Below are 15865 nucleotides of genomic sequence, written 5' to 3'. Positions count from 1 at the left end.
TCGTTATCAGATATTTTTTTCCCTTGCTAGTCTGGTCTAGGTCGCTGTGTAGTAACAGCCCTGAATCCCTAATGAATACTCACATTAATGTCCCCGGAGCAGGCCCAGGAATAATAGGGTCCTCCCTGGGCAGCGACGCTGGCTGGGGCCCATCTATTTCTATTTCTATTTCTATTTCTATAGCACAAGCTGTTGCCGGCTGCAGCCCGGCTCCGTCCGGCCTATTTCTGTGACTGATTCAGAGACCCGATCTGTCTCAGCAGCTCATGTTAGTGTGTTTACTGCAATCTCTCTGACAGCTGTCACTCTCGTTCTCAGAGGCAGCGAGCGGCAGCACAAGCGGTCCGCGTCTTGTGATTCTGTTTCCGGTTAGAATGGGATGGTGGGGGGGGTGGGACACGGTGGGGGGAGGAGCCAAGTTCTCCAATTCTGGACTCCAAATCTGTCCCATCTATTGGGACACCAGAGGGTGTCGTGGTTTAAATGCTGTGTCACCAAAACACTGAGGAAAGAAGTCTCCTCATGTCTCGATCATTACCTCCCAAAAGGAGGTTCTGTTTTCACTTCGGTTTCTGTCCGTTTGTCAGCCGGATTACAGACAAACTACTGGATGTAGCACGGGCCAAGGAGGAACCCAGTACATATTGGATGCATTTTGGAAACACAAATTATTTTTGGTTACCATTGAGAGACGGGTCGTTTGTCCTAGTGCCCTTCTACAGTCGTTTTTATTGGTTTTACTTAACACTAATGAACTGACAAATTCCCTGACACCTTTTTAGTTTTAACTTTCATCAGAGCACGTGTGACAGCAGTGAGCTTTATTGTTTTATAGTATATCATGTCAATCAACAGTCAGTGGGAAACCTGCACACTTCGGAGAAGACCCATAAGAACAATACCTAAAAAAACAAGTGAAACTAGAACGTTACTCGGAGAGAGCAGACCTTTCGGATATGCCGCAAAATGTAATCATTGTTTTCTTGGCCCATGCTACACTCTTCCACCAAGTTTCATGAAAATCAGGCCTGTAGTTTTTCCCCTAATCCTGCTGACAATCCAACAAACTGAACCGAAAACATAAGATAAAAATCTGAAAAATAGAAAGTAATATTTGGAGAAAGACGTTCCATGTTCCAGTATGTCATGTTCCCTTGTGCTGAGCTAACCTAGACCTCCCAGACTATACGGTTGTGTCCGTCGGCTCGGGGAATGCCTTCCATAATGTGTCTTCTTCTCTGTCTCAGGTTGTTTGGTGTAACGGGGAACTGTGCAGCCTGCAGCAAGCTAATTCCAGCCTTCGAGATGGTCATGAGGGCCAAGGAGAACGTCTACCACCTGGACTGCTTCGCATGCCAGCTCTGCAATCAGAGGTGAGTGATTGGACCACACTCCCGCTCCTCTCCGTACCTGCGTCTAGGCAGATGGCCGGTCAGGGAAAGCGAGATTGCGGCGCGGTGAATCTCAAGTGCTGCTGAAAGTTGAAGAAAGATCCCACATGGTAGATTTATCACTCTAACCGGTGACCGGGAAGACACATGCGGGGCCTCGGGGACACCTGCTGGACCTCGCTCAGTGATTATAAACCTGCTCTACTACTGTACGGTGTCAGCCGGAGAGCTACAGGTGCAGTTACATGTCCATACATATGCTTCCCATCAGTCTTCATTACTGCTTCTCCTCCTGCATCCTGCAGACAGGATGTGGTCAGAGACTTCAGGACCGGTAGTAGTGGAGGAGAGGGAGTGGTTCTGATCCCAGGCTTTGAACTCAGTGATAGAAAAACCCTGTTTAATAAACTCCAGTGTCCCCCTCACTGAACCTCTCTGGTACCCCTACAATGACTTTATTATCTTACAATTTATAGCAATCCAATACAACAGCCCTGTAATACATCCTGTCTCTGTGAGGCTCGTAATATTCAGCATCGGAGTTCATAGTCATCGGCGGTGGATTGAATTGTAATCGTGCTTTTGTCCACCCTCATTTACATGAAGGAAGTATTAGAACCAATGGTTTCACAGTGACACAATAACATCAGCTGGTTTATTTAATATGGTTCTATTAAATGTGGATTTTGGACCGGCCGGTTCCGTCACAGGAGAGAGAGGAGAGCTGATTCTAAAGTCACTAATACAACAACAAGACACGTTCCCTCATGGAGCTCCCACCCGCAAACATCGGAGCAAATGTTCAACTCACCGTCTAATATCGGAACACTGACAATATTATAAATCACCTCAAACATTCTCAGAAATGAATTTAGTGATGAAATAGCTTCAAAGAAATGGACAAAAAACAAGACATTTTGGGCTGCTGGTGTTGTAACCGTAGCCTGTAGCGGTCCAGCGCTTTGCATTGTGGGATACAGTAGGAGACGTAGACTGGTCCGATGCAGACTGGAGATTTAATCAGAGTCAGTACAACATCCGGGTATTTTTGGCATACTGTAGATGTTGCTTTTGTTCACATACTGCATACTACATGTTGGCCAAATCAGTACGTACTACTAGTATAGTATGAGGTTTTACTACTAGTATAGTATGAGGTTGTACTACTAGTATAGTATGAGGTTGTACTACTAGTATAGTATGAGGTTGTACTACTAGTATAGTATGAGGTTGTACTACTAGTATAGTATGAGGTTGTACTACTAGTATAGTATGAGGTTGTACTACTAGTATAGTATGAGGTTGTACTACTAGTATAGTATGAGGTTGTACTACTAGTACATTCTCGGAGCCGAATGTTTCCCGAGATGTTTTGAAGGTCAGAAGAAGCATGATGAAACAGAGGACGTCAGGAGGACGTCAGGAGGACGTCAGGAGGACGTCAGGAGGACGTCAGGAGGACGTCGTCAGTCAGGAGGACGTCAGGAGGACGTCGTCAGTCAGGAGGACGTCAGGAGGACGTCAGGAGGACGTCAGGAGGACGTCGTCAGTCAGGAGGACGTCAGGAGGACGTCAGGAGGACGTCAGGAGGACGTCAGGAGGACGTCAGGAGGAGCTCAGGAAGGTTCTGTGTTGGCCCGTTTCTGCGTTGGCCCGGTTCCTGTTTCTCTCACCTCTTTCCCCAAACTTGGCTTTGTTGCAGACACATAGACACGAGCACCCGCGTGCAACAGCACACACACACACATGGAGCAGACACATTGCGCATGCTAAAAGCAAAGGACCTGGTTACGCACAATTAGCACTCGGTTATTGTCTTGCCACTTCAGCCGGCTGCACCAGACAGCCTCTCCTAATGGAAGAAGTCAGCTAATCTTCATCAGCCGGGCCCAGGCAGGCCAACTCTGCTCCCCCACATTAAAACCCATTAAAGCGCGAGCAAATCTTTCTTCTTACATTAGGCCAGCTGATGAACTGTTGAATAAAATCGACATCAGTGTGTTTCACATGGTCCGCTGTGGCCTCGCCAGCGCCGTTCAGATGCCCATCACAATTTCACCGCGGCCCGGCCAAGATTTATGGTGTGGCACCGGCTTTAATTGAAGCTGTTACTCAACTCTGACTTTTTGTTTTCCATTTTGTTTCTTTACATCGGTCGAGCTGTTGGGGGAGAAATACCTGAGCAGGAAGATGAATTTAAAGAATCAATCTGTTTGCTTTGAGTTCATCAGTTCACCTCCTAGAGATGACATATTCCAACGGGGGTGTAAACTGTGATGCACAGAGTCGTATTGTTACCCTCCGTCTGCAGACGGGAGACGACAGTCAGCAGCCTGCTACTGAGCTGCTCTGAGAGGAACTGTGAGATTTAATCTCTAAAGTCATGAATCTAATATTTGTGAATTAATCGATGTCTGTCTTTTAGAAGATTTGGGATTCAGAGCAGGTTTAAAGGGAGAGTTCACCCCGAGATCAAAAATACTCTCGAACTCAGGCTCGTGGTGCTGAACGCCACGTAGGGACGACGTCGGAGAGGGCGGGTGTGTCGTCACAGGAGGCCAGCGTTCGTGTCCCGTCTGAAACCAGAATTCAACATTTGATTTATTTACGGTTGGCGGGTGTAGTTTGGTGGAAAGAAAATTAAAACAAAGACAAGCCGAGTCCCGTCTCGTTCCATAATATTGGGGGAAAGGCCGACATCTCTACGGCCGATATCAACAACTCAAACCAAAACGATTTAGATTGATAAATAACACGACAGGTAAGAGGACAAATATGTATTTTAAAGGTCCCATATCGTAAAAAGTGAGATTTTCATGTCTTTTATATTATAAAGCAGGTTTAAGTGATTATATAAATACTGTTAAACTATCAGAACGCTCAATATATGGAGAAATACACACGACCCGTATTCAGAAACTGAGCATTTGAAACAAGCCGTCAGGATTTCTGTCCATTTGTGATGTCACAAATATACAATATTTAGACCATTACACGTAAACATACTAAATGTGTCCCAGTGTTGCAGTGGATGTAAATAACATCAGCTGACAGGAAGTAAACATGGACCCAAGCTGTTGCCTAGCAACGCAATTCCGTTGAAATGCACTAAAACGGAGCGTTTCAGACAGACAGGTGAATACAGGTATATTCAGACAGACAGGTGAATACAGGTATATTCAGACAGAAGGTGAATACAGGTATATTCAGACAGAGGGTGAATACAGGTATATTCAGACAGACAGGTGAATACAGGTATATTCAGACAGACAGGATGAGGAAAATAAAGTTGGTTTTTTTTAACATTACAGCATGTAAACATGTTCTAGTAGAAACACTAAATACAACATGAACCTGAAGACGAGCCGATGCGGGACCTTTAATGACAACATTACTAATATTCTGAGTGACTTCTCGACATTTCTATCCAGATTAATAGAATGACCTTTTCCAGATGTTCCCCGCCTCGGCCTCAGAGATCTATCAGCAGATCTCACTTCAGATTTCCTGAATAGTTTCTCAGCATCTCGTTGCCTGGAAATGGGCTTCTGGTCTTTGTCTGGCATACCGATCTCTGCCGCCTCGTTCATCTACACCAGCTCCGTCCCCTCTCGTTTCCCAGCCTCAAACAAACATGAAAGCCCCCGTCGACCCCCCCACGGGCCCTTCAATAAAGCAATCTAATCCATCTCACAAATGGCCCGGAGATTTCTCTGCGGAACATCATCAGAAAATGTGAAATCTGATAAACAGAGCAGGGCGACCGCGAGGTCAGCCGGGGTCAGGCGCTGTAATTATCCCGTCGCTCCTGCGGGTCAGCCGCGGCCCATGTTGCCGTTTGAAGGTTGAATTGCTACAATCAAGTATGAACATACAGCCCCCCCCGTCCTCCAACCTCCACCGCACACAAACACACTCGCTCATGCATCCATCCACGCCATCAGTCTCTTTGTGGGTACGTCCCACAGAGCAGAGACTGGAGCCGGTGATTATTCTGATTTCATCAGGGACCCTTAATGGTCATCGCCGTGCTCAGCCATTAAGGGGCTGTGCTTAAGTTATAGGCTCCGTTAGTAAGATAGAAAGACTGAGAGTGGACATGTCACCGCAATCATGACCTGCAACCGCTTCCTTCTTCTTTGTCATCATCACCATCAAATTGGCAGCAATCTCTTGTTTGCCACGAAAGAAGCATTGAGAGCTGAAGCTGCTTCAGGAAGAAGATAAATGGAAAAGCCTCACCAGTTATCTTACTTGTGTATCTGCCAGAGAGCAAAAGCCCCCCCCCACGCCTCCCTCTTTCTTCGCTCTGTGCATGACTTTGAAATGGTATCAAGCTGAGGGGAGTGAATAGCTCCTGTCCCCGGTCTCTCAGTGGAAATATAGGATCCTACATTGGCTCTGATTGCTCATGTCTGCACCCAACGTGGCCTTACTCTGTTAAACTGGACATAAATCCACCGTCGTGACCTTCCCACCAGCCAGACCTGTTATTTCTCCTACCTGAGCTGGGGGAGAGGAAGCACCGGCGTGGTCTCGGAGCCAAAGGGACGGGGGGCTGGTTCTGAGGAGGGAGGCGGGGGGGGTGTTGGGAATAAGGACAGAGATATGAGACTCCATCCAGCAAGCAGTTAGCCACAGATCAGCCCTGGGGGACAGCTAATCGATGGGGCTGTCGTCCAGCCTCATCATCTCGCCAGTGCTGGCCCAATTTCCCCCTGATGAGCTGGAGGCCACAGTCTAGGGAGGCTGGAGGAAGGTTAGAGTAGAGGGGAGCAGAGGAGAGCAGGATGGGTGACAGTGCAGAGGAAGGTCAGCGCTGATAAGGGACGATGCTCCATACTGGAGCTTTGGAAGGAGAGACTGACACCAATTGGGTTCAGCACAGCTAAGCTCAGCCACTGGTGCCTTGTATGTCACGAGTTAGGCTTGTTAGACAGGAGCCTAATAGCCAATAAGGGACACAGTTGTCACTTTGTGTATGATTGGTGTTGAGAACTCAGAGCCTTGTGCAGCCAGCCTACTAGAGAACACAATCTCACTACGTAATCCGGCACATTTAAAGTCAGAATGACAAAAATCTGATACAAATAAATGTCAGTTCTTCCTGCGCTCATGGAGATGATAGAACTGTGTTTCAGTTTCAGTTCAGTTCATCCTAAAGATCCCAGCTGTGTACCATCAGAGCCCACAGCTCCCAAGCTCTGCTCTTTCAGACTGCTCTTGTCATAACGGGTTGATTAGTAAAGTGCCTATTACACAGGACGCACAAGGAAGAACCTTTTGAATGGGAAATCCTTATTGTAGGTATTTTAGCGTGAAACATGGACGTGATATATAGAAGTATGAAGCAGCATTTCAAATGGTCCCAGCAGAATGTATTCATGCATCCTCATGGTGAAATAGTCGTGGTTGTAAGTTAGGCGATGTAGTGAGTACTAGCCGTGTTTCCATTCACATTATTTTATGCACATTTTGAAGTATCTTATTAGAAACGTTGTACGGAAACGGCAAAGTTCTATAAAACTTTTAGGATTAACAGAAGTGTCCGTGAATGGTACGGAGGACTTTCCATTTTAGGGTTGAAGAAAATGTCCGTAAACTTAACGTGAAATGTACCGGTCATTTCCTGCCAGGACATTATCTGTTTTTCTGCAGATTTCTTTCTTAGAGTGTTTAAATGCTTGTCTTTGTCTCCAGACAGCATGAAACACGACCAGCACCAGCTGACATGAAAGAACTATTCAAACTAGAAACTAATTCCTGAAGACGTCTCTCCATTAGATGGCCGAGCTGACTTGTTTTGTTTCCGGTTCGCCACCTCCACTTCTTCTTCTACTGTGTTTACTGGCTGATTACAGCCATGAGTAGCCGACAGCGCCAACTACTGACCAAACTACTGACCAAACTACTGGAGCCCAGTTTATCTGCTCCAAACCAGTTGATGGAAACGTTCATAATTAATATTTCAGTAGTTCTCTTAAAAAGAAGTCCGTAGCAGTAGTCTAACATACTTCATCCCAGGTAGTATTTGTACCATCCGATGTTGCATTTCTTTCACGGACATTATCCTCTCTACTCCAGCAGAGCAGGCTCATATTAAATGGGATGGTGCAACACAGCTAATGTGACGGCTGCCTCCATTTGTGGCCACATTGTTTGATTAACAATTGATTTTTGTTGTTGGTACAGTACAGAAACCTTGTGTCCCCTCTACGGGGGAATATCACACCGTGTTGTCCAGCTCTGCTCCGATCACTCCGACAGATGCATCTATTCTTCTATAGAATGATTTTAGATGATAAATATCTTTGTAGATTTGTAACTTCTAATGTTTGAACTTGTGATGTGATAGATTAGATTAGTGCTACTAGTCTTCTAGAGGAGTGTTCTGCGTCCGTGATCGGTCCAGCTGTGTGACCTGATTGACTTCCAATCAAGCCGATCAGGAGCAGCTGAGTGGTGACGTGTCTGTGTCCACATGTTGCCTGTTCTGCCTGGTGTTGATCCAGCACCAGTAGAAAGCTGTCGGGTGTGCGTGTCCACAGTACAGAAAGCTGACGTCTGTGAGTGCTGAGCATCACAGGTGGAGGCAGTTGAAAACACAACAGCAGTGGACGTTTAGCACCAGAGATGGAGACCAAAATAAATAAAGCAGTCATCGTCCTCCGTTCCAGATGTGAAATGATATTCTCTACGTTACACTCCCCCAAAGAAAAACTCATCTTCAGCGTGTCCTTGTGCCGCCGTCTGATTGCCCAGCAGCAATCTGCCAGAGAAGATTTACAACATGCTGTTACAATTAAGCGTCGGTGTCGCCGGGCCAAGTGTTTCTCAACCTGTATGCATCCTAACAGTAATTAGATTTGGTGCAGTTGAGACTATTTTCTCTCTTTGACAATCTCCCTGTTTCTTCATTTGAGTGGAAAGTGAATACTCTAGTTAACACGGGCCTCCGAGGCAAATTGCTGGCATCGCAATACATCTTTTAAGTGTGTGCCTGTGGAAGCCATTCTTTCTCTTCCTCCTACAACAAGAGGTCTCTGAAGACTCATTAGTCACAGTCACCTCTAAGTAAAGGAGGGAGGAAAGTGAAGGCAGAGCCGGGAGAGAGAGAGAGAGAGGAAGAGAAGCTGACAGACTATAAAGATAGAAAGCATGATATCATTGTGCAGCTCTATAGATACTAACAGATGTGGTGTTAAGGGAGACCTTTAATGAAGGTTGAGCTGGAGCTCACACACTAACATGTGTTACGGTACATACGGCCGACAACATACAGGAAACAACCTGAACCGGAGTAAATAAGTACTAAATAATGACAGCAGATGCCTCCATACGGGGTTCAGGGGGGGTTTGATGAGAAATGAATTGAACCATATGCTGTGGTCTTCACCGTCACCGGATCTCCACCTAACTGAACACCAAGCTCAGACACTGGAGCAGCGTGGTGACGTGCTTCAGATGAACTAGTTCATACCATGTCGTTCAAACGTGTTTAAATAAGAAGCTAAACTGTTTAGACATGTCTCAGATGACAACACACACTTTAAAGAGGACCTGTTATGCTTTGGTGCTTTTTCACCTTCCTCTAGTGTGTCACCTGTGGATATACAAAGTCTGAACCCAAGATAAATAATCCACCTTTAAAGTGACCTCCTATAACCTGAACAATTCAATTGAAATCTTTTAGGAGGACAAAACTAAAATAATGTGGTTGCATAAGTGTGAACACCGTCTTCTGATTGGGGATGTGGCTCTGTTCAGAATGAACCAATCACATTCAGACTCATGTTAACTAGTTGTCAGAACACACCTGACCTGCCATCAATTAAAGTGACTCTGATTAACCCCAAATAAAGTTCAGCTGTTCCAGTAGGAGTCTCCTGACATTTACTGAGTTGCATCTTACAGCAGAAGTCACGGGCCGCAAAGAGCTTCTGAAGTATCAAAGGAGCTGAAACAGAGCGTTTCAGACGGAGGAGCTGCAGCCGGTACGAGACCATTACAGCATGTAAACATGTTCAAACCCAGAAGACAAGTATGCACCTGAAAATAAGCATAATAAGTCCTCTTTAAGCCCCTCTCCAACTGGACAAAAAATACACTAAACTCTGGCTTTTGTCTTTAGTGGGAAGTCTGTCTTCCTGAGACACATGACTCTGTGGTAGTCGGGGGGATTTATGGGCTCCAGCTGCGATCGGCAGTGATGGACACATGACATCCAGCTGGACACACTAATGTTCGCCCTCTCTCCGGTGCGAAGCTCTGTGACCAGAGACTGTAATATGAAATATGGACGTATAGTCTCCCTGACATCAAAGTGGGCGGCTCCCGGCCGTCGCCGTCTTGGCCGTACCAACGCAGGAAAGGAGTCTTAACATTTATTTTAGTGGGTTTTCCAGCATTTAGAAAATCTGCATAAACGTGCTAAAATTGGCAATGCAGTTTCGTTGTATGGGAACATCATTTTTTATCATCCATGATAAACACACTACAGTTACATATACATTTATAAAAAATATTAAATAATATAATAGACCTAAATCAAGATTATAAAACCACAACAATTACTGGGCAAATATTAAGTAAAGATTTCTGATGATTTGATTTCCTAAAAAGATGCGCTGTACCTTTTAGTCTCAATATTTACAACGATGTGGCGTTGAACACTGTAAAGCACTAAAGTTAATACAGTCAATCAATAAATCAAACTTTATTTATATAGCACCTTTCAAATGCATTCAAAGTGCTGGACAGACGATTGATAAAAATGGATTTAGAGACGAATGCACCAAAACAACCAATATAAAAGTTCATTGAATAAGAAAGCAATAAGAGATGGGTATTTAAGACAATAACAGATAAATAAAATACAAGGAAATTAAAATTAAAATACAAATTAAATAAATAAAAATTATGAAACTACACAAAATAAGCTGATTGTATTAAAATAATAACATTTTAATACAATAAAATAGAATAAAAGAGATAGTAATGATCAGCAATAAAATGTTGATTAAACAAAATAGAGTAAAATAAACACTAAAATGATGATGATGAATAAAATAAGTATAAACAATAAAACTATAAAAAGCCAGACTGAATAGATGGGTATTTAGTTTACGTTTATAAATATTAATATTTCCATCTCCTCTCAGCTCCTCTGGAAGGTCGTTCCAGCGGCTGAAAGCAGCGTCACCAGATGTTTTAACAACTAGAAGAGAAGAAGCGGAGGATCTGAGGGGCATTACGCAATGTCGTCTGGTGCACGGCCATGTAGTGCCTTATTATAAACTAATACAAGAATTTTAAAATCAATACCACTACCAGGTGACCAGAGTAAAGACTTTATAATAGTGGTAATGTGTGGTCTCCTTCTGGTTTTAGTCAGCACTCATTATTTATGATATCAGCAGTGAGCACCAGTAACTATCTGATAATCACATTTTGACTGGTAGCAGCAGACTAATATATCAGCATCCTCTAATAGAGAGCTGTTCAGATAGAAGATGTGCCCTGCAGTTGTTTTATAAGAAAGTGGAATAGTAGGAACTAGTAGGGCAACACAAGGTCCTTTATTAGACACGCCTGTGACGGGCCCAGTGTAATATCCTCATCATAATTGGTGCACAGATGTCACATATGCTGTTGACATTTCACCGAGCAGAAACAATTTGGCCGTGTGAAATAAGTGGAGGGCTGAGGGGGGGGGGAAGAGAGAGAGAGAGAGAGAGAGCGAGAGAGAGAGAGCGAGAGAGAGAGAGAGAGAGAGAGAGAGAGAGAGAGAGAGAGCGAGAGAGAGCGAGAGAGAGCGAGAGAGAGCGAGAGAGAGAGAGAGAGAGAGAGAGAGAGAGAGAGAGATATAAAGCGGGAGTGGGCTCGGCTTCAGTGAGACGGACACTAATAGATTCTGAGGAGGACATTTTTATTAGAGTGGATGACACCATTACATGAAACACACCTCTGCCTCGGCTTAATCACGCTGTCAGACCGCTGCAGATGGATGGATGGTAGTCGTCTGGGTTTAGGTTGGTAATAACGCTGTGCACGCATCCTGTTTTTAACCTCAGGAGATATGTAAGAAAACTACTATTCTGTCTGCTAACAAACAAACAAACAAATGAGATCATCTTCAGTTCAGGAAAGAAAGCTCAGATCCTCCAGATCCTCCAGTCAAATCAATCTCAGGGCAGTAGAGAGCTGCAGGAATGAGTCCTAACATCATGGATGTATGAAGAGAACTAGATCCAGCGTTGGAGGCGGGGCCTCGTTCATTCCTATGAAAGTGTCTCAGTGGAGCATGAAGCCTAAACGGCTCCACTTCCGTCTGGAAAAGTACCCTGATCTTGGGCACATGGAACATGCGGAGTAGCGTCTGCTACTCCGCATGTTCCATGTGCCCAAGTTGATAAACCTCAAAATAAATGATCCTCTGAGTCACAGACGTCTCTTTCCCAAAGGAAGTCTACGGGGAAAAATAGTTTTTGGGCCCGATGGCATCACGTGACAGACAGAGAGGTTGCAGTGCCGCCGTTTGGACACTACGGAAGTCTTCCTTTTCAGCCTCGTTGTGTATTCTCTCGCTCATGTGATATATATATAGTCTAACATTAGCTTTTGACTTCTTTACTTCTGGAGACTGGTGTTCATTTGTGGAGATTATATTATGGAACAAAACATGTCGGTATCATAAACGTGTGTTTGCCACAGAGATTATTTTCCTGCAATAATCCAAAAGCCAATAGAGCAATCCCATCGGCTGTTAGTGGAGGGAACCAGGGCGATGATCACTTCCAGGTTAGCCTTCAACATGACGTCATCCCTGCAGCACTCTCTGGAGGGTAGCGTATAGGAATCTATAAGACAAATGTATAAAGACAAATATGAATATAAAGAGAAGCTGACGGAGGCATAAAGGGGTGAAACTGAAGTTAGTTAATGATATCCATCCTTGACAGCTTGCCACCCGTACCATCACCAGTCCGTTAGCCTCCCTTTGTGTCTGACTGTAAGCTATATCTACACAACGTGAGTCTTCATCACTGTGTAGTGTTTCCTGTTAGTTCAGCAGTAAACAGTCAGCCGACGGCACCGTTACCCTCCAACGTGTCCGACGTCTGTCGATGACGTCACATTCCCGTTCCCTCTACGAGACATTCCAGACCTTTCCTATAAAAGTGTTTGTTGTCCAGCTCCAGTGTTTGGATTCATTGTTTCTCCAGTTCTTCTTTGATCTGAGGCTGATTTCTGGTTTTATTATAAGTATAACACATAGATTTCTATTTGTCAGTGATAATATTCAGCTTTAAAACAGTAGCTGAGTGAAGCTGATTTTATGGACGTAGCTTTAACAGTCCTTCCTGATAGGATGCTTGGAGGAGTTTTCTTGGACAAAGCTTCCATGAAGGAGTCGACGAGGGCGCTCCATTCATTTCCTGCCGTTCTGGGAAGGTTGGCCTGAAACCAGCGGCGAGTCGCCCACTGAGCATCCTGTATCAGAGACTGACAGACTGTATTGCTCATGATACCTCACTGACATGTTCATGAATTCAAAGACCCACATCAGAGTGTGGAGCTTCACATGATACTGTTTTTGTCTTCAAAATAAATGTCAGCTCTTCCTCAGAGCATTTGGATTTATTTCCAGAAACACACCATTCTCACACTTTTTTGGTATTTTGTGCCAACACCTACGGTGTATTTGAATCCTGCTAATTGGTCCCAAATGGATGCAACAAATCACGCTCTGGATCTGCCCTGCAGCCCTGAATAAATGCTGCGAACAGCCCGAGCTTGTCAGGTACCTGAGCTCCATCCGCTGTGTGCAGCTCCCAGCACTGAACTCAGCAGTCTTAACATCCAAGGAAGTCAAACGGAGGCGAGGCTCACTGTCCCCATACCCCCCCCCCACCTACCCCGGCTCCACCTCCCCCCTGGTAAACACTGGCACCGCTGCTCGCCGACCTTGTCTAACCTGCACACTGAGGGAGATAAGCAGCCCTCAGGACAATACAGGGAGAGTTACTGCTCTTCCGCGTTCAACATAATCTCCACTTGGCACTGTGCTGAAAGGTCAAGCGTAACCGTGGCCCCCCCCTGGCTGGAGCAGGACGGGCCGCCGCTGAGGTCGGTGGGGGTTTGTGTAAGAGCTGCAGGTGGAAAGGAACCCCGGCTCCAAACACAGATAATTCCACCACCGCCCCCCCCAGCCCTGTAATTGAGTTGACTGTTTCCTGGAGGAGAAGCCGGCCTGCACACGGCGGCGCTGCAGCTGAAGGGGGGTGTTGGCACCGAGGTTACGCTGCTAAAGCACAGACTTTGCACTATAGTCAGGAAGCTAGCTGCAGCTGGCTAGGCCTGCTAGCCTACAGCTCAGTGCTAATGATGAGATTGTGTCTTTGATGCTTATGTAAACCCCCCCCCTCTCTGTCTCTTTGTGTGCTGCAGGTTTTGTGTGGGAGACAAGTTCTTCCTGAAGAACAACATGATCCTGTGCCAGACAGACTACGAGGAGGGGCTGATGAAGGAGGGCTACGCTCCCCAGGTCCGCTGACCCTCGTACACCGACCACAACGAGGAGGAGGAGGAGGAGGAGGAGGAGGAGGAGGAGGAGGAGGAGGAGGAGAGAGGAGTGGGAGAAAGAGAGAGACTGAAGGAGAGCTTGCAATCACACAACAAACAGCACTATTGCCTCCTGTCCAGCTCCCGTCCCCCACATGTACATAACCAAGCAAGGGACACACTCTGCTGTACAGAATAGCCATAGAGACGCCGGCGTGGCGGGGACGGCCCCGGGACAACGACAACAAACTACAACAAACTACACGTGTGAAGACAAAAACCAGTTTCTGTGTTTGTGACGGATGATGCCTCTTTCCTCCAGCAGGTCCCAGCAGGTCCACAGCACCGGCCTCGAACCAACAGATGATCCCAGAAAGCTAAATTAACCCACCCAAAAGCAGTCCTGTCTCGTCGTATCGGAGGACAGACAACTTCTACTTGAATCTAGAACACACTGAGGTTTTGTCAATCAATGTACCTTTGAGATAAAGACCTTTTTACTGTATGATACCAGATTTAAAACACAGAGAATGTAAACGGAAGAGCGGCTAAAAGAACGCCCATGACTCATTTGTTGCTGCGTGTCTGAGTGTGTGTGTGTGTGTGTGTGTCTGTGGGTGTGTGTGTGTGTGTGTGTGTGTGTGTGTGTGTGTGTGTGAGCATGTTGAGGACTCATCTGTCATGCGGTCTTGCTCGGCTCGGCTCGGTCTGGTCCATACAGTCCTATCAGAACCTTTAGAGTCAGGACATACAGTACTACACCACCACTACATTAATATATTAAAGACACAGTGTCTCTAGAGGACAGCTGACCTGTGAGGACTGGAGTCACAGACGTTTCTGCTAGCGCAAAGTAAACGTGAGATTTGACGTCTCTTTTGAATGTCAGTCAGCAGCTTTTGAGGACATTAAAGGGGAACTACGCCCATTTTCAACATTCATACATGTTATTCCTGCAGTCTAAGGAGCGGGGCAGTTCAGCAGAACAACTGAGCATTCTGCGATAAAAGCATCAACTTTGGTACTTTATATGTTATGAAGAGATATAGATATCGGGGCGCTGCAAATTTGGCCCCTGAGGGTTTGACCCTGAAGTGACCTTCATGCTCCTTTTATTTGGTTTTCTCTAAAAAAGTACCCTTAAAAACATCTGATCTGATCACCTCATTGGTTTTCACGTTTTTCCCTTAAAAGATAAGGAGGTAATAAAAACATGTGTGTGATCTTCTGACATCTGATCTCATCAGCTTGAACACACTTTGGAAATCATTACGTTTTCTGCAACATTTAGGAATATTAAGAGCCGATATTGTTCTGAATATTTCAGTTTAGCTGCTCCACTGGCAGCGTAACAATTAAATAAAATAATAAAAGCAACACATTTGGTACAGATGTAGGTTTATATGTTATGAACAAATATAGATATCGGGGCGCTGCATGTTTGGCCCTTGAGGGCCGCGGCAGCCCTTTGTTTTCTGGTTGTCATTCTATCATGATGACATGTTTGACCCTGAAGTGACCTTCATGCTTCTTTTATTTGGTTTCCTTAAAAACTTCTGATCTAATCATCATCATCTAATCAAGTTTAAAATCAGTGTTCTGCAACATTCAGGAATATGAAGCACCTAACGACCCTCAGGGGCCGAATGCAGCGCCCCGATATCTATATCTTTGCATTACATATAAATCTACATCTGGGCCAAATGTGTTGCTTTAATCGCCAAACGCACCGTTGTTCTGAATATTTCAGTTCAGCTGCCCGACTAAAGACGATCTGAAGATATCCTAAACATAAACAACTCTCTCTGTAATCCAGAAACCAAGCAGCGGACAGCAGTCAACGCTAAAGCAACCAGCTGCTGAAGCTAGTGGAGCATTTAGCAGATACAAGAGACAGATATTATTTTCAC

At 45.3% G+C, this 15865-nt stretch overlaps 1 protein-coding gene across 3 annotated transcripts in view; it reads left to right on the top strand.

Annotated features, from left to right (window-relative positions):
• Positions 1-15341, top strand: part of lmo3 (LIM domain only 3) — a 55796-nt gene extending 40455 nt beyond the window's left edge. For all 3 annotated transcript variants that reach the window (XM_074625679.1, XM_074625680.1, XM_074625677.1), the window contains exons 3-4: positions 1248-1373; positions 13842-15341. In XM_074625679.1, coding sequence (XP_074481780.1) covers positions 1248-1373; positions 13842-13947 — 232 coding nt within the window. In that variant the 3' untranslated portion in view covers positions 13948-15341. The remainder of the gene's footprint in view (positions 1-1247; positions 1374-13841) is intronic.
• The last annotated feature ends 524 nt before the right edge of the window (positions 15342-15865 follow it).

The sequence above is a fragment of the Sebastes fasciatus genome, chromosome 23, assembly GCF_043250625.1.
Source record: "Sebastes fasciatus isolate fSebFas1 chromosome 23, fSebFas1.pri, whole genome shotgun sequence".
Taxonomy (NCBI): Eukaryota; Metazoa; Chordata; class Actinopteri; order Perciformes; family Sebastidae; genus Sebastes; species Sebastes fasciatus.
This window is presented reverse-complemented; position numbering and strand designations above follow the sequence as displayed.